At 40.3% G+C, this 19,606-nt stretch overlaps 1 protein-coding gene across 1 annotated transcript in view; it reads right to left on the bottom strand.

Annotated features, from left to right (window-relative positions):
• The window catches only part of NIBAN1 (niban apoptosis regulator 1), a 183,889-nt gene that overhangs the window by 89,424 nt on the left and 74,859 nt on the right, over nucleotides 1-19,606 (bottom strand). Inside the window, exons 2-4 of the mRNA XM_086343407.1 lie at nucleotides 17,775-17,905; nucleotides 13,850-13,981; nucleotides 3,008-3,122 (exon numbers count right to left, since the gene is read on the bottom strand). Coding sequence (XP_086199533.1) covers nucleotides 3,008-3,122; nucleotides 13,850-13,981; nucleotides 17,775-17,905 — 378 coding nt within the window. The remainder of the gene's footprint in view (nucleotides 1-3,007; nucleotides 3,123-13,849; nucleotides 13,982-17,774; nucleotides 17,906-19,606) is intronic.

The raw sequence follows: 19,606 nt of genomic DNA, 5'->3' as shown, positions 1-19,606 counted from the left end.
ACTCCAGTATTCTGGCCTGGAGAATCCATGGACAGAGGAACCTGGGAGGCTAGAGTTGGACACGACTGAGCGACTAAACAACAACCACCTCCAATTAATTCTCCCCAGAAGCAGAACCACTGCCCTGGAACTCCTTGAGGGTGGAGGCTCCATCGTACATATCTCTGCATGTTCAACTCATAGCATACAAAGCTAGTAGATGTTGCACTACAGTTTGTTAAATGAATAAATATGTTATGTGGTCCTAGGAAATTTTTAAAGCCTTAAACAATAGAACTTTCAGCCCTTTCTGCAAAATCAATTCCAAGAAATTCAAGTTGAGCCATACAATTACTCAGATCTCCTGTCTAAACTTTATTCCTCTCCATGCATTCCATTTCTATGATATTGCATTCATTTAAATGAGCCCCAGCTTGTTTCTAGAGTCGTGGAAAACAAGCAGAAGGAAAAATGAATTCCGGGCTCCCTGCCCACATAATGGGCACTATCTCAAGGGAAGCAAGGGGAGAGGGACCTACTAAGAGGCAACTGAAAGCACTGGGCATACCAAGAAATGGATCATAACCATGAGGAAAGCTGCAGAACAGACTCCTGCTTCCGGCAAGCTGAGGTTGGTTTAGATATAGAATAGATTTCCTGGGGCATACATGGGAGTTCCATTTCTGAACTTAATAAAGCTGAACATGTTGGGAGCACAATCTTGAGCTCACCAGTCCCAAGCAAAATACCAAGGAATGAATCAGCATACGAATGCCAACAAATGAATAAATGATTGAATACTGTAGCAGAGACCTCCGGCTGTAACACATTTCTATCCTCTCCTCTTCCTAATAACATCCCTGATTTTTAGTTTAGCAAGTGTCTTTATAGACTAAAGCCTACATTTCCAGCCTCCACTGCAGTTTGGTTTGCCAATGTCACTAAGTTTTCGCCAACAACTGTGTAAGAAGACCAATATTGATAAACCCTTTAGTGCTTTTTCTCAAGTGAAGTTAATTCCTCCAGTCTTTATGGTGCCTCTGTTCTTTTCAATAAAATTAGAATCACACAGCAATCACTGTTTGTGAAACAATACCCCTTGCCCTTTCCAAGATGTCACAATATTGTACAAACAATTGAAAGCAACATTCACCCTTTACGTTGCAAAGCTTTAGCAAGCCCCATGAAATTCACTCCTATTGTCCTCTAGTTATAACTTACTTAACCTCTTACAATAATTTTCCAGACGCCATTTTTTCCAGTCTGCATTTTTTCTGAGCTGAGTTACCAGGATATCACAAATGACCTCCTATAGAATATTCTATTTTTAAAACTGAGAAGGCCACAACATACAATTTAAAAAGTCACTGAAAGTTAAAAAAAATAAAGAAAGAAAAAAAGAAAAAATAATAATAAAACAAAGAGTCACTGAAATACCCATTCTGAAGTTCAGGGTCAAGCGGCAGTAATCATCCAGGCCTTGTTTTTTATTCCTTTTCATTCCTTCTGATTTGATCTCAACAATAAATCAATTAATGCTATTCTCTGCTCTGACTGATTTCATTGGAAAGTTCTTTTAAGAGGTTCTAAAGAGTGGAGTTGGTGACGGACAGGGAGGCCTGGCGTGCTGCGATTCATGGGGTCGCAAAGAGTCGGACACGACTGAGCAGCTGAACTGAACTGAACTGAAGAGTCAACGTGTTGGTATCCCCATTTCTAGGAGCAGCTCCAGAGCCAAGATAACATGTAAGTAGACATTAAAAGAAAATATAATAATACATATAGTACACATAAAGTGTTGTTTTAGCTTGAATGACTTAGTAAGAGTTTGTTAATCTAGGTTTATGGTTCATGTACTAATCCTGTAATAGTGTTATAAAAAACACCACACTAAGCATTCTGCACTGAAATAACAACTGATAAAATTATTTTACATTTTCCCCCATAAATTCCAGTGAAATGATTACACCTATTAATAAGAACCAGGACTCTCTTCAAGAAACTAAGTAATTATTGTGTGCTTTGATTTACACAAAGCCAGATGGAGTTATTACATTATCCACAGTTCATGAATCTCTAGGAAACGCTCTATTTGGTCTGTATATTATCCCTTACACTCTCGGCGTGGAAAAAGTGAAATGAATGAGAATGAAAGTATGTTAGAGTTGGTAATAACCTTCTAGATTTTCAATTTCAAGTCCCTAGAGTCGGGAGAAACAGAATTCAAAGAGGGTCAGCAATGGCTAAGGAAAATGCTTGATAAGCATCACAGAACCAGATGAAAATCCAGTCTTCAAATTCTCAGTTCAGCGCTCTTTCTATAGCAGTATTCAGCTATTATTTATAGATATGCTAATTAATGCAATGGTTTTTTTTACACAGTACGTAAGAGTTACCCTAATGCCTAATGCCTACTACAAATATTTTGTTGACTTAGGATATTTTATTGCAAATCATCCTAAAATTAGAAAAATAACGTCTTCTGACAGGTTTTACTGAAAGATGGGATTGTACATTTCACAGACGGGGCCCGACATATTTATTTTTGCTGTCCTGTGTAAAGCTTGCAATATATTCCAAAGCTTCAAGACATCTGACAAACAGTCCATTTTCTATATGCTAGGAACACAGTGACTGACTTGTGTACTACCAAATATGATTTAAAGTAACAGAAGTGGTACAAGGTTTACCTGAATTAGAGAAATTATATCTTCCATTTGCCTATGGAGAATGTGTGTCTAGCCCAGGGTTCCTCAACTGTGGCCTATTGATATTTAATGCCAGATAATTCTTCAATGTCAAAGACAGTTCAGTGCATTGCAGGATATTTAGCAAGAATTACTGGCCTCTATTCATTAAATGTCTATTGCACTTCCTCCCAAGTTGTGATGACCAAAAATATCTCCAGATACAGCCAAATGTCCCTGGAGAGTGAAATCCCCCCACCCTCACCCTTGAGAAGCACTGGTCTATCTAAATAGAACATGTTTAGGAATTTTGTCTTGGGAAAGAATGCTCAGTAACTCACCAATAGGGTCTGGGAAATGCCGATCAGATAATAAATTGTATTCATCTTCTGAGGTTAGCACCTTGCCACCAGCTGGAAGAATTCGGCTTTTAGGGGGAGCTCCTTTCTGATAGGCCTAAGAAAGGAAAGGCAAAAATGAGTGGACTTTTTCCTCATTGGATTTTTGGGAAATATCAGGAATATTAGAAATAGACAAACCCAGACACCATACACTCAGAGATAGAAATCCCATACTATATCATTGAGTAAGAGCCATTTATACAAAAATTATATTTTGTACCAGAAGCCTCTGTCATAGTAAACATCAGGACTTGCTCTAGGACCAAAAAAGAAAGAAAGTCTCTTAAACTTTTCACTGGCTATGTTCTGGCTGTAGTGATTGGGACAGGGAAGGGCACATGACCTCAGCATGTCCAATCAGAGTGAGTGTTAGGGTCAGCAAGAAAGGTTCTTACACTTTCCACTGGTTATATCCTGGATGCAGCGACTGGGTCAGGAATGATCACATGACCTGATTCAGTCCAATCATAGTGAGCTTCAGGACTTAGCAAGCGAGGCTGACAAAAAGCCTCAGCTCTGAGAGGAGGTAAGGACAGGACACTGGGCTGCCATCTTGTTACTGTGGAGAAGTCTGAAGGTTTCTGACCATGGAGATTTGGGCCTGGTAAGGAAGCTAGGCTGAATGAAGGCAAAGATTTCAGATGGAAGAAAGAATAAACTGAGTTCTGATATCACTGGAGCCATGAATCCAACTGCACCTGAAGCTGGGCCTGTGCCCTGGGCATTTTAGGTCAGGATTCAACCAATCCCAGCCCTTTTTTTCCTTTTTATAAATCTTAAAATTTTTTTCCCTTTTTTTTTTTTTAAACTGAAGTATAGTTGATTTCATGGATCACAGCCTTGTCATGGAAAAGAGGCTTGCATAACTCAATAAAGCTAAGAGCTATACTATGCAAGGCCACCCAAGATGGACAGGTCATAGTGGAGAGCTCTAACAAGACATGGTTCACTGGAGAAGGGAATGGCAAACCACTCCAGTATTCTTGCCATGAGAACCCCATGAACAGTATGAAAAGGCAAAAAACTATGACACCAGAAGATGAAGCCCCAGGTCAGAAGGTGTCCAATATGCTACTGGAGAAGAGTGGAGAAATAACTCCAGAAAGAATGAAGTGGCTGGGCCAAGCAGAAAGGACACTCGGTGTTGGATGCATCTGAGAGTGAAAGTGAAATCCAACGCTGTAAAGAACAATATTGCATAGGAACCTGGAATGTTAGGTCCATGAATTAAGGTAAATTGGACATGGTCAAGCAGGAGATAGCAAAAGTGAACATTGATATATTAGGAATCACTGAACTAAAATGGACTGGAATGGGTGAATTTAACTCAGATGACCAGTATATCTACTACTGTGGGCAAGAATCCCTCAGAAGAAATGGAGTAGCCATCGTAGTCAACAAGAGTCCAAAATGCAGTACTTCAGTGCAATCTCAAAAATGACAGAATGATCTCAGTTCGTTTCCAAGGCAAATCATTCAGCAACACAGTAATCCAAGTCTATGCCCAACCACTAATGCTGGAGAAGATAAATGATTCTATGAAGACCTACAAACCTTGTAAATAACAAAAAAGATTTCCTTTTCATCATAGGGGATTGGGATGCAAAAAGGGAAGTCAAGAGATACCTGGAGCAACAGGCAAGTGTTGCCTTGAAGTACAAAATGAAGCAGAAAGGCTAACAGTTTTGTCGACAGAACACACTGGTCACAGCAAACACCCTCTTCCAACAACAAAAGAGACAACTCTACACATGGACATCAGCAGATGGTCAATACCAAAATCAGACTGATTATATTCTTTGCAGCTGGAGATGGAGAAGCTCTATACAGTCAGCAAAAGAAAGACCTGGAGCTGACTGTGGCTTAGGTCATAAACTCCTTACTGCAAAATTTAGGGTTAAATTAAAGAAACTAGAGAAAACCACTTGACCATTCAGGTATGACCTAAATTAAATCCTTTACGATCATACAGTGGAGGTGACAAAGGGATTAAATCTGGCAGACAGAGTGCCTGAAGAAATATAAAGAGAGGTTCATAACATTGTACAGGAGGCAGTGACTAAAGCCATTCCAAAGAAACAGAAATGTCAGAAGACAAAATAGTTGTCTGAGGAGGCCTTACAAATAGCTGAGAAGAGAAGAGAAGTGAAAGGCAAGGGAAAAAGGGAAAAACATACCCAACTGAATGCAGAGTTCCAGAGAATAACAAGGAGAGATAAGAAGGCCTTCTTACATGAACAGTGCAAAGAAATAGATGAAAACAATAGAATGGGAAAGACTAGAGATCTTGTCAAGAAAACTGGAGATATCAAGGGAGCATTTCAAGCAAGGATGGACACGATAAAGGACAGAAATGGCAAGGACCTAACAGAAGCAGAAGATATTAAGAAGCAGTGGCAGGAATACACAGAAGAACTACACAATAACAATCTTAATGACCTGGATAAGCATGATGGTCTGGTCACTCACCTAGAGCCAGACATCCTGGAGTGTAAAGTAACGTGGGCCTTAAGAAGCATTACTAATAACAAAGCTAGTGGAGGTGATGGAATTCCAGCTGAGCTATTTCAAATCCTAAAAGATGATGCTGTTAAAGTGCTGCAATCAGTATGTCAGCAAATATGGAAAACTCAGCAGTGGCCACTGGACTGGAAAAGGACAGATTTCATTCCAACCCCAAAAAAAGGCAATGCCAAAGAATGCTCAAATTACTGCACAATTGTGCTCATGTCACGAGCTAGTAAGGTTATGCTCAAAATCCTTCAAGTTCAGCTTCAGCAGTAAATGAACTGAGAACTTCCAGATTTACAAGGTGGGTTTTAAAAAGGCAGAGGAACCAGAGATCAAATTGCTAACATTCATTGGATAATAGAAAAAGCCAGAAAATTCCAGAAAAATATCTACTTCTGCTTCATTGACTATGCTTTGGTTGTATGGGTCACAGAAAAATGTGGAAAATTCTTCAAGAGATGGGAATACCAGACCACCTGACCTGCTTCCTGAGAAATCTGTATGCAGGTCAGGAAGCAACACTTAGAACTGGACACGGAACAATGGACTGGTTCCAAATTGGGAAAGGAGTACAAGAAGGTTGTATATTGTCACCCTGCTTATTTAACTTATATTCAGAGTACACCCTGTGAAATGCCAAGCCGGATGAAGCACAAGCTGGAATCAAGATTGCCGGGAGAAATATCAGTAACCTCAGATATGCAGATGATGCCACTCTATGGCATAAAGTGAAGAGGGACTAAAGAGCCTTTAATGAAGGTGAAACAAAAGAGTGAAAAAGTGGATTTGAAACTCAACCTTCAAAAAACTAAGATCATAGCATCTGGTCTCATCATTTCATGGCAAATATTAATAAAGAGGGGGAAGTGGAAGCAGTGACTGATTTTATTTTCCTGAGCTCCAAAATCACTGCAGACTGTGACTGCAATCATGAAATTCAAAGACGCTTGCTCCTTCAAAGGAAAGTTACGACAAACCTAGACAGCATATTCAAAAGCAGAGACACCACTTTGCTGACAAAGGTCTGCATAGTCAAAGCTATTGTTTTTCCAGTAGTAAAGTACAGATGTGAGAACTGGATCATAAAGAAGGCTGAACACTGAAGAATTCATGCTTTCAAATTATGGTGCTGGAGAAGACTTTTGAGAGTCCCTTGAACTGCAAGCAGATAAAACAGTCAATCCTAAAGAAAATTAACCCTGAATATTCACTGGAATAAACCACTGAATACACTACTTCAGTATTCTTGCCTTGAGAATCCCATGAACAGTATGAAAAGGCAAAATGATAGGATACTGAAAGAGGAACTCCCCGGGTCAGTAGGTACCCAAATATGCTACTGGAGATCAGTGGAGAAATAAGTCCAGAAAGAATGAAGGGATGGAGCCAAAGCAAAAATAATACCCAGTTGTGGATGTGACTGGTGATGGAAGCAAGGTCTAATGCTGTAAAGAGCAATATTGCATAGGAACCTGGAATGTCAGGTCCATGAATCAAGGCAAATTGGAAGTGGTCAAACAGGAGATGGCAAGAGTGAACGTCGACATTCTAGGAATCAGTGAACTAAGATGGACTGGAATGGGTGAATTTAATTCAGATGACCATTATATCTACTACTGTGGGCAGGAATCCCTTAGAAGAAATGGAGTAGCCATCATGGTCAACAAAAGAGTCCAAAATGCAGTACTTGGATGCAATCTCAAAAATGACAGAATGATCTCTGTTCGTTTCCAAGGCAAACCATTCAATATCACAGTAATCCAAGCCTTTGCCCCAACCAGTAACGCTGAAGAAGCTGAAGTTGAACGGTTCTATGAAGACCTATAAGACCTTTTAGAACTAACACCCAAAAAAGATGTCCTTTTCATTCTAGAGGACTGGAATGCAAAAGTAGGAAGTCAAGAAACACCTGGAAACAGGAAAATTTGGCCTTGGAATACGGAATGAAGCAGAGCAAAGGCTAATGGAGTTTTGCCAAGAAAACACACTGGTCATAGCAAACACGCTCTTCCAACAACATAAGAGAAGACTCTACACATGAACAACACCAGATGGTCAACACCGAAATCAGATTGATTATATTCTTTGCAGCCAAAGATGGAGAAGCTCTATACAGTCAGCAAAAACAAGCCCTGGAGCTGACTGTGGCTCAGATCATGAACTCCTTATTGCCAAATTCAGACTTAAATTGAAGAAAGTAGGGAAAACCACTAGACCATTCAGGTATGACCTAAATCAAATCCCTTATGATTATACAGTGGAAGTGAGAAATAGATTTAAGGGCCTAGATCTGACAGAGTGCCTGATGAACTATGGACGGAGGTTCGTGACATTGTACAGGAGACAGGGATCAAGACCATCCCTATGGAAAAGAAATGGAAAAAAGAAAAATGGCTGTCTGGGGAGGCCTTACAAATAGCTGTGAAAAGAAGAGAAGCGAAAAGCAAAGGAGAAAAGGAAAGATATAAGCATCTGAATGCAGAGTTCCAAAGAATAGTAAGGAGAGATAAGAAAGCCTTCCTCAGCGATCAATGCAAAGAAATAGAGGAAAACAACAGAATGGGAAAGACTAGAGATCTCTTCAAGAAGATTAGAGATACCAAGGGAACATTTCATGCAAAGATGGGCTCGATAAAGGACAGAAATGGTATGGACCTCACAGAAGCAGAAGATATTAAGAAGAGGTGGCAAGAATACACAGAATAACTGTACAAAAAAGATCTTCACGACCCAGATAATCACGATGGTGTGATCACTCACCTAGAGCCAGACATCCTGGAATGTGAAGTCAAGTGGGCCTTAGAAAGCATCACTACGAACAAAGCCAGTGGAGGTGATAGAATTCCAGTTGAGCTATTTCAAATCCTGAAAGATGATGCTGTGAAAGTGCTGCACTCAATATGCCAGCAAATTTGGAAAACTCAGCAGTGGCCACAGGACTGGAAAAAGTCAGTTTTCATTCCAATCCCAAAGAAAGGCAATGCCAAAGAATGCTCAAACTACCACACAACTGCACTCATCTCACATTCTAGTAAAGTAATGCTCAAAATTCTCCAAGCCAGGCTTTAGCAATATGTGAACCGTGAACTTCCAGATGTTCAAGCTAGTTTTAGAAAAGGCAGAGGAATCAGAGATCAAATTGCCAACATCCGCTGGGTCATCAAAAAAGCAAGAGAGTTCCAGGAAAACATCTATTTCTGCTTTATTGACTATGCCAAAGCCTTTGACTGTGTGGATCACAATAAACTGGAAAACTCTGAAAGTGATGGGAATACCAGACCACCTGACCTGCCTCTTGAGAAACCTATATGCAGGTCAGGAAGCAACAGTTAGAACTGAACATGGAACAACAGACTGGTTCCAAATAGGAAAAGGAGTACGTCAAGGCTGCATATTGTCACCCTACTTATTTAACTTCTATGCAGAGTACATCATGAGAAACGCTGGGCTGGAAGAAGCACAAGCTGGAATCAAGATTGTCGGGAGAAATATCAATAACCTCAGATATGCAGATGACACCACCCTTATGGCAGAAAGTGAAGAGGAACTAAAAAGCCTCTTGATGAAAGTGAAAAAGGAGAGTGAAAAAGTTGGCTTAAAGCTCAACATTCGGAAAACTAAGATCATGGCATCTGGTCCCATCACTTCATGGGAAATAGATGGGGAAACAGTGGAAACAGTGTCAGACTTTATTTTTGGGGGCTCCAAAATCACTGCAGATGGTGACTGCAGCCATGAAATTAAAAGATGCTTACTCCTTGGAAGGAAAGTTATGACCAACCTAGACAGCATATTAAAAAGCAGAGACATTACTTTGCCAACAAAGGTCTGTCTATTCAAGGCTATGGTTTTTCCAGTGGTCATGTATGGATGTGAGAGTTGGACTGTGAAGAAAGCTGAGCACCAAAGAATTGATGCTTTTGAACTGTGGTGTTGGAGAAGACTCTTGAGAGTCCCTTGGACTGCAAGGAGATCCAACCAGTCCATCCTAAAGGAGATCAGTCCTGGGTGTTCATTGGAAGGACTTATGCTAAAGCTGAAACTCCAATACTTTGGCCACCTCACGTGAAGAGTTGACTCATTTGAAAAGACCCTGATGCTGGGAGGGATTGGGGGCAGGAGGAGAAGGGGATGACAGAAGATGAGATGGCTGGATGACATCACTGACTCTATGGACATGAGTTTGAGTGAACTCCAGGAGTTGGTGATGGACAGGGAGGCCTGGCGTGCTGCAATTCATGGGGTCACAAAGAGTCAGACTCGACTGAGTGACTGAACTGAACTGATTCACTGGAAGGACTGATACTGAAGCTGAAACTCCAATACCTTGGCCATCTGATACTAAGAGCCAGCTCAATGGAAAAGACCTTGATGATGGGAACGATTTAGGGAAAATGAGAAGGGGGTGGCAGAGGATGAGATGGTTAGATAGCATCACCAACTCAGTGGACATGAATTTGAGACAACTCTGGGAGACAGTAGAGAATAGAGGAGCCTGGTGTGCTACAGTCCATGGGGTCACAAAGAGTTGAAGAGACCGTCTTTTCTCCACTTTCTTTCCTCCTTTGTTGAAGATTAATTGATCGTAGTGTGTGGGTTTATTTCTGGGCTCTCTATTCTATTCCATTGACCCATATGTTTGTTTTTGTGCAATAACATGCTGTTTTGATTAATGTTGCTTTTTTTTTTGCAAGATCATAGGACCAGCTCTAGACTAGAGCAATTGCTTCAGTCAGGGTAGAGCTTTACTTGACCTGACATGGGTCATGGTGCCTCCCGGAGCTAAGGTGAAAAAAATGTTTACATACTTGCTACTTGTGGGTACTTCAGTACTTTCGTGTAATGGTCATAAGATGATAAATCAGAGTCCCTAATCTCAGGGAGATTCACTGTAGATACGTCTCAAAGGAGAGAAATGTAATCTCAGTAACTTCTAGAAATTCAGCACTACACTTATCATTTCAGATGCTAGCACCTGAATCATTCTAATAACCACAAGAATGATGACACGTACAGATATTTACAGCACAAAATACTTGGAGACTGATGACTAATGAGACTGTGGGACATGCAGGTGCAATTATGGCTGCTAAGGATTTTTACCAAAAGCATAAAAAGGTAACAATGATAAAATATGCTACCACTTGCCCTCATACATGAGGCTGTTTTTCAGTAAAATGGTTTGCTGCTAAGTTGTTTCAGTCATGTCCGACTCTGTGCGACCCCATAGACGGGAGCCCAACAGGTTCCCCCATCCCTGGGATTCTCCAGGCAAGAATACTGGAGTGCGTTGCCATTTCCTTCTCCAACGCATGAAAGTGAAAAGTGAAAATGAAGTCGCTCAGTCGTGTCCGACTCCTAGTGACCCCATGGACTGCAGCCTACCAGGCTCCTTCATCCATGGGATTTTCCAGGCAAGAGTACTGGAGTGGGGTGCCATTGTCTTCTCCAAAATGGTTTAGGATGGAATTATAATATCATGACATCTGAATAATTCTGGTCAGCAGACAAAACGTTCTACTGTTTGGGAAACATAACAGAATTGCAAAGCATCATGAAAGCAGTGAAGTAGTTGGTTAAACAGATATATTCATGGAGACATACAGATAAGATAAAATGTAAGTATATGCTCTGATGGGAGGGCATAAGTCAAGGGAAATTTGTGAGACTAACAAGCTACAACCAAGTTGAGAACTGAAACCATAAAACTGTGGGACCTAAAGTCTGGCATGGTGGTTCTCTTGGGAATACCTAAAATAATGTTAATAATGGCTACAAAATCAGAGTAGCAATAACATATTCTGCATCAATAAGATAGTGGTTGAAGAAACCCAAACAAAACAAACTCCTGTGTGTCTAAGAAGGCTGTTTTCATTTTTGTAAGAACCACTAATCAAGTGCTCAAGCATATCAGGACCCACAGCAAAAGAGAGAAGAATTGAAAACGGTGTGATTTGGAGAAAGTTTAGGAACAGTTTGATTCAGACTGGCCTCAAATCTGAACTGTGTTATCTAATCTAGGTTTTTAAAAACATTATATGTTATATTATTTAACCCTCAAAACAGCATTGTGAATTAGACATTATCTCCATTTTATCAATGAGAAAAGTGAAACTCAAAGAGGTTAAATAACTTGTCAATGACCCAGTGGTGAGAAGGTGATGAAATCCAGCCCCAGGAATCAGGAACTGAGAATGAAAATAAGAATGCTCATTTTTTTTCCCTGTTCAATTACCAGCCAAGACTGGATTCTTGATAAAAGAATTGGTAATTTATAGATAGTTAATTTATAACTTTTAGGTGTAAGGTTTTTTGGTTTTTGTTTTTTTTTTTTGGCTGTACTGTGTTACATACAGGATCTTAGTTTCCTGAACAGGGATTGAACCCATGGCTCCTGCAGTCCTACGGTGGAAGCCTGGAGTCCTAACCACTGGACCGCTCAGGAATTCCATCTTAGGTGTAATTTAAAAAAAAATCCTTTTGTAATTAATAAACAGGATATCATTAAAACTTTGAGGGACTATGGCACACTGCACGGGCATTTTTTCCAAGTTAAAAAAAAAATTGGTTATTACCAAACTCAGTGACCATATCTTAGCAACCAGAACAAGTTTTCTTGAAAATGATGAGCAAAGCAAATAAAGCAATATAGTTCATAAACTGTAAGCTAAGGGAGCAAGTTTTAACCTTAAAATGAAAAAGGGAAAAAAAAAATTTTGATTCAAAATGAAACTTCAGTTAGTGCCAAATGTGATGAAAACCTTAATAAATACAAGAGTGAGTTCATGAGTGTTTCCTCCACATCAGCTAGTTGTCATACCAACAACTGGTCTACATTGGGCTCTGCTAGCACTTGGCCATACGCTAAGGGCTTCAGTGTGTTCATGTGTTTATCCTCACCACAACATCGTGATGAAAGAATCATGCTTACCACTCTTCAGATGAGAAAACTGAGGTTCACGGAGATTAATAACTTATGCAAGGACACATATATCTAGAAACTGGTTCAAAGTGCAAAATATTAACCATTACGCTACACTGCCCCTTCTTAAGCTTCCCTGAGAGGATGATGTAGTGGGACACATGAAATATAAAGTGATTTGTTGTAATTATCATTATTATTTGCACTGTTGATCATTTGCCTCAAAGAGCAAATCAAATGTTGAATAAAATCCTAAAATAGAGAAACCAAAGAAGCTATTTACTTAATGAAGGTTAGAAAGAGTAAGACTACTCCAGAAAGTGGTATGAATATGCCTGGGAAGTGGCATAATACGTCTGCATTCTACGTTATTTCTGTTTTCCATCAGAAATGGGAAGGAAACATATTGTCAGCCTGAAGCCTCTTCCTAACGGTTTAGCATCAGAGGTGATTACTCAAGAGTATCTGTAGAGCATGTCTTGACCAGTTTTGAACTTAGAGTCAAGAAAGTAGAGTTTTAAATTGGTTACTGTCTTTAATCTATAAATAGTCACTATTCATTTCAAAGGGAACTAGAGAATCTGTTGACTGACTCTCTGAATATGTGTACCCTATGGGATCTAGAAGGAATCAGTGGGATCATTCAGCCTCACACTCTAGTTTAATGGAGGCCAGAGCTCAACTTTAGTCTGCCCGGTGTTCTTTCATCTATACCACATTACCACCCTTGATGGGGAAAGACATGGGAGCCAATAAAATCTGAGGTCCTCTCAGGTGCTAGGCACTTTACATAAGTTACCTCACTTTCTCCACATTTTACAAACAAGGAAAAGAATGAGATAACCAGGGAAAAGCTAATGGAAAAAGTCTGTAAGTATAAATGGAATAAAGTGTGTGAAATGTTCTGAATTTTTAGGAACCCATGCAAATCCAAACACAATCTTAATAAACAATTCTTCAGCGACACAGGAGGCTTAAGACTGGGAAGACGCAGAGACACAGAGCAGAGAGGGAGAGCTGTCGGAGGTGGCTGGGACAGACCTCGAAGCCCGGTGATTATAGGGAAAGGTTCCTGCACTGGTCACTCAGTAGAACCTTCCATGTTCACACTCACTAGTAATTACTTGCTCAAAGTCTGTCTCGCCCACCAGACTGCAAGCATCTGTGTGCTCTACAGCGATACGCCTAGAACCTACTCTAACCCACGGTAAGGATCTGTTGACGGAAATAAATACCTGAATCCGTTAGTGCTCATTGAATCAGTCAGTCTCAAGGAATAGGGCATGCCAGTCAACCCAGACAACATTTAAGAGCACTGCAAGAGCCAGCAGCAACGAGGAATGTCTTACCTCTCTGTTCTCGTAGCTTTCCACAGCAAAGTCATTTTTAACCACAACATATCTCTCTTTCCATTTCTTTATGTCTTCAGCAAACTGTAACAGTTCTCCTTCATACAAAACAGTTCCAGGCTCGAGCGGCGGCTTAAAGAAGATGAATACAATTAACCATGACGACAAAAGAGGGCATATATCCACTGTCTATTCACAGTATTTCAAGGAATATTTTTGGAAACTATCTTGTGCTTAGATACTCGGGAAATTGTTTCCTCCACTTCTCTCCACATTTCCCATTCCTACTTCTCCTGACCAAATGCAAATATTTGTCTTCTTGATAACTTTGTGATCTGCATTCCCTCCATTATCCTCCAAGAACAGAAGCATATGGGAGAAGGGATTATAGTAGCAAGGTTACGCCTTGCATATGCATGGTACTTAATAAATTCTTCATACACTCTGTGGAAGAGAGGGAGACAGGTGGTTAGCTGTAAGTTGTGAACATCTATCCCAGCATCCTGAATATGCCTCAGGGTTAATTCCTGAAAAAAACAGGGGCGTTCACAGGCTGTTCCCCTATTTGTCAACCTTCAGTGGCTGCTCAATAGTTTGTGCTCAGGGGTTTTCCCAAATGCAAAGCTCTGGGGACCCAGGCTATAAAACTTCACCTACCTCCAAGCTCCTCAAAGAGATCATGCTTGCTCTCTGGTTAAAGAACAAGCAGGCAAGGCAGCAAACCTTCATTCTACTTCTTCAATTTAAAGGTTTTTTTTTTTAATTTTTATTTATTTATTTTTTTAATTATATATATATTTTTTATTTTAATTGGAGGCTAATTACTTTACAATATTGTATTGGTTTTGCCATACATCAACATGAATCTGCCACGGTGGATTTTGCATTAATTATGCTGGTGATTAGGGAAGTCCCCGTTAGGTTCCTAGACAGGTCTCTATTGGGCTAACTGTGTAAGGGATAATTCTCATCCTGCCTCATGTATTATCTCAAAATATAGGAATGGGCCTCTTGTCTTTCATGTGTCACTGACTTTACATAAACTATAGTGCCTTTCTTTCTGACTTACTTCACTCTGTGAAACAGGCTCTGGGTTCATCCACTTCACCAGAACTGACTCAAATTCGTTCTTTCATGGAATCTATAAAAATTGATGACCCTATTTTCAGGGAAGGAATGGAGACACAGATGTAGAGAATGGACTTGCAGACACAGTGGGGGAGGGAGAGAGTGAGACGAATGGAGAAAGTAGCACCAACATATATTCACTATCATGTGTAAAGGGCATCTTCCCAACCCAGGGATCGACTGGGTCGCCTGCATTGCAGGCAGATTCTTTCCCATATGAGCCACCAGGGAAGCCCCATAAAACAGAGAGCTGGTGAGAAGTTGCTGTATAACACAGGGAGCTCAACCTGGTGCTCTGTGATGACTTAGAGAGGTGGGATGAGGGGAAGGGGAGGAGGTTCAAGATGAAGGGGATATATGAGTAATTATGGCTGATTCACATTGTTGTAAGGCAGAAACCAACACAACATTGTAAAGCAATTTTCCTCCAATTAAAACATGAATTAAGAAAGAGAAAAAACTGTAGTGCCTTTAACACAATATTGTAAGCCAACTATATCTTAATGAAAGAAAATTATAATCCCTTTAGAAATGTCTCTCCACTTTTAAGCAAAATTTACACGAAGCATACAGAAAAGATAGATACGCTCATCTTTTTAAAAATCCACTCCGGGATGGAATTTCTAAGGTAAATTTCAAGGTATTGAGACAGATGATGAAATACTCTCCTACCTGGACTCCTTAACATGTAAAAGAGGCCCTCACTCTCCTCTTTAAATGAGACTGAAACCATATATAAGCATAACTTTATAGTTGTTACGCACAGCACTTCTTCAAACTGGGCCACTTAAATCAACTGATATGCTTGTTAAAAATATGGCTCACCCTAGATTTATTATATAAGAATCTCTGGGGATGTGGACCAGAATTTTCACTTTTATCAAACTCCCTAAATTTTTTCCATAACTGCTTTATGGCGATGACAATCAGTTATCTCTGCAAACCCATGCCACTAAATCTGTTGATCAACTCGCAGCAGTATTGAACCCATTTATCATTCGTCCTTTCTTGAAATCCCTTCTTTTATTTGTCTCAGGCACATTGTACTTCCCTGATTTTTTTTCCCCTACTCCACAGGCTATTTGTTTTCAGTCCATCTTGCTGGAATCTTCTCCTTTTTCTGATCTCCAAATGTTGAAGGGGCCAGAATTTGGTCATGGAACCTCTCCTATTCTGTTTACACTTTCCCTTGATTATGTCCCATGACTTTAATACCAGTTAGGAGCTAAGAAATCCCAAATTTCTATTCTCTAGCCTCAACCTCTCCACTGAGCTCCAAATCAGAGCATTGAACTATTTCAGTATTTCCACAGGTGCATGTCAAATAAGTATCTTAAACATAACATGGACAAAAGTGAGCTTAGGATCCCCATTCACCTCTGACTCTCCTGAATAAAAGACAAGTCCAACTGCTTATTTGCTCAGGCTGAAAGCTGTCATCACTAATTTCTCTCTTCTTCTGTTCTCTCAGATCCAACCCATCCACAAGTTCAGTCAGCTCTGACTTGGAGTCTTCTCACAACAACTTCCATCACCACCCTAGTCCAATTTGCCATCATCCTTCTCTTGGACTGCTACAGTGTCTTTCTTGCCAGTTTCCAGTTCCCTCTCATGTCCCGCCCTGTATTCTATTCTCTAGAGAAAACCCAGAGAGATCACTTAAAATTATAAGTTACTCTGTATTCCATACCCTCCAATAACTTTACATCACACTTAAAATAAAAACCCTTATTGTGGTCTATGGTCCTATATGATCTGGCTTCTATTAGTCACTCTGTATTCCTTTTTCAACTCTCCTCCCTTGCTCACATGGCTCTCAAGACACCAGCCTTCCTGCTGTGCTTTTAACTGCAGCAAAATCTTTGCAACTTTGTTCCATGTGCTTGGAGCACTCTTTCCACAGATACTCACACAGCCTATTCTTTTATTTCACTCTAGTTTCTGCTCAAATGTCATCTCCACAAAAGGCTTCTCCGAAATATTCATGACTCCTGCTTTGTTTTACTTGATAGCATTTCTTATTACCTAATACCACCTGATATTCATTTATTTATTTATTGTCTTTCTTCTATTTGAATATTAACAGGAAAGCATAAAATCTGTCTTGTTCTCCAGTACTTAGGATAGGGTCTGGCAAGCAAGCATGCATGCTAAGTTGCTTCAGTCATGTCTGACTCTTTGCAACCCTATGGACTGTAGCCTGCCAGGCTCTTCTGTCCATGAGATTCTCCAGGCAAAAATACTGAAGTGAGCTGCCATGCCCTCCACCAGGGCATCTTCCCGAACCCATGTGTCTTGTCTCCTGCATTGGCAGGCAGGCTCTTTACCACTAGCGCCACCTCGGAAACCTCAGGGCCTGGCACATAGTATTAATAAATATTTGTTTAGACTGTGGATAATTATTATAATGGAGCAAAGGAGAAAGAATAAACTACAGTTTAGAAGATAAAAATCACATTTGATCAATGACCAAAATAAAAATGCCAGAAGTATGAGGCATTGAAATTATGACTTTTTTTGTACTGATCTTCATTAGAGCAAGTCAGATTTCCTGACATCAAAGCATCAGTGTGGAAAAAGATGATAAAATTGAAATCATGCTTGTTTTCTTTTTTATATGGATTTCACCATCAACAAGAAATCATATGTTCTAACTTCTGGGCAAATAGTTTTTTGAGCATGATTTGAGAACAGATTTTTTAAGCTGTCACACCAATTATTGTTTATTTCAGAAACATCATGAGCTATAAACCATTCTTAGTGGGAGAAATATGGAAACCAAATGTCCATGGGTTACCTTGGTCTTCAAAAATTGTGATGTTAAATCTCTTTGCTGCTCTACTTCACTGCGTACATGGTTGCAGAAAGCCACAGAGTACTGGCGACTGTAGTAGGGACTGAAGTTTTTGATGGCTGCCTCAGTTTTCCCTGAAAAAATGTGAAAATCAGAATTTAGAAATCTATCATCTGTTAGAGAATAGACACATATCTCCATAATTCTATAAATACCCCCTCAAGGTTCCCCACACCCTCTGCTTTCTAGGGATTTGTTATTTTCCCACAGTGCCTGAGACCTTGGATACCTTTGTCGATTCCTCCCTTCTGGCATCACCCTGAGTGACTTCAAGGTCCCCGAGGACCATCTATCCAGTAACCAACTTGCTCCACTTTATATCAACAGCCCATTGTCATGACCATAAACTCAACCATCCTCCCAGTTCTTCTACAACGGCCATTCTACCTCACCCTGTTCTCCCCTTCACCTTGCTCTTCATTATCCTCTACTTTAAGTCATTCAACATCTCCTGCACAGCAATACCACAGTCCCAGGCTCCAACATTTCAACTCTGGACACACATCACTCCATTTCTTTACCCCCCAGATCCTGAGGCTCCACTTCTAGTCCTGTGGATCCACAGCCCTGGATAAAATCAACAAACTACTTCTTCTAGTTTTGCCCCTATGTCTCTGGCCTAAAAGTTTTTTTGTGATTCAAAGAATTATATAATTACCACGGGGAAACTTTTGGCTTAGGAATCTTGAGACCTGAATTCTGGTCCCAATTCTAGAAGACAGAGAAGTGAACCAGCTGTATGACCGTGGATGTCACTCATTCTCTCTGGGCTCCAGTGTCCTAACTATAAAAGAAGGTGCTCACTAGTCCACACTTTTCTTGGAATCTACGTGACAGTGAAATATAACCATGGAAGTACAGTTGTCTGACAACTAAGACTGATAACTACAATATGATCTCTCAGCACCAAAAGAAAATAAAGCTGAAGATTAATCATGTCGGGGGCCAGGGTGGGGGAGGTTGAGGACTGGAGATGGAGGGAGAGGGAGAGTTAGGCACTGGAATGCTCTTGAGCTTTTCCAACCTGGGCAACCAAACTGCAGGAAAGGAGAAGGAAAAATAGGGGAGGAAGGGCAAAGGAGCATTCTGAAGCAGATGAGAAATCCTCACAAGCTTTCAAGCACTTCCCACTGAGAACAGAAATAAATACAGGTCCCACTGACTGTGCTTACCAGCTGTTAGTCCCTGTAACGAAATGCTAGTTTGAGAGAAGTAAATCTGATATAATATTCCAAAATATTTTAAAAGGCTTTCATGGGAACCTGGCATAGTTTTTGTTTTCGAATTGGATATTATAGTCAACAGAGAAATAGTAAAACATACAGGCAACATTTGTTTAGAGCTATTATGCATGTAAAATTTCAAAACTAAATGAAGGGTTATAACCACGTAGATAAAGATACTCAGTATGAGAACTATGAATCCACACTTGCCAACTTCTATGCCTGTGGAATCACTGCCCCAAACACCCACAAGTGTATGAGTTGCTGTTGTTCAGTCACTCAGTCATGTCCAACTCTGTGACCCCATGACGGCAGCACGCTAGACTTCCCTGTCCTTCACCATCTCCCGGAGCTTGCTCAAACTCATCCTCTCTATATGGAAAGTCCTTATGTAGCCCAGACATTTAGGTCTCATAATATATATGAGGTAAAGGGGAATTCTCACTTATTCCCTCAAAAAAATGACATTTTCTGGTTGTATTCATGAGCTTTAATAATTACTACTTGAGTTGGTGATGGACAGGGAGGCCTGGTGTGCTGTGATTCATGGGG

The sequence above is a fragment of the Bos grunniens genome, chromosome 16 (assembly GCF_055505025.1).
Source record: "Bos grunniens cultivar Pamir isolate PY7600 chromosome 16, Bosgru_T2T1.0, whole genome shotgun sequence".
NCBI classification, from domain to species: Eukaryota; Metazoa; Chordata; class Mammalia; order Artiodactyla; family Bovidae; genus Bos; species Bos grunniens.
Note: the sequence above shows the minus strand (reverse complement) of the source record. Positions and strands in the feature narration are given on the sequence as shown.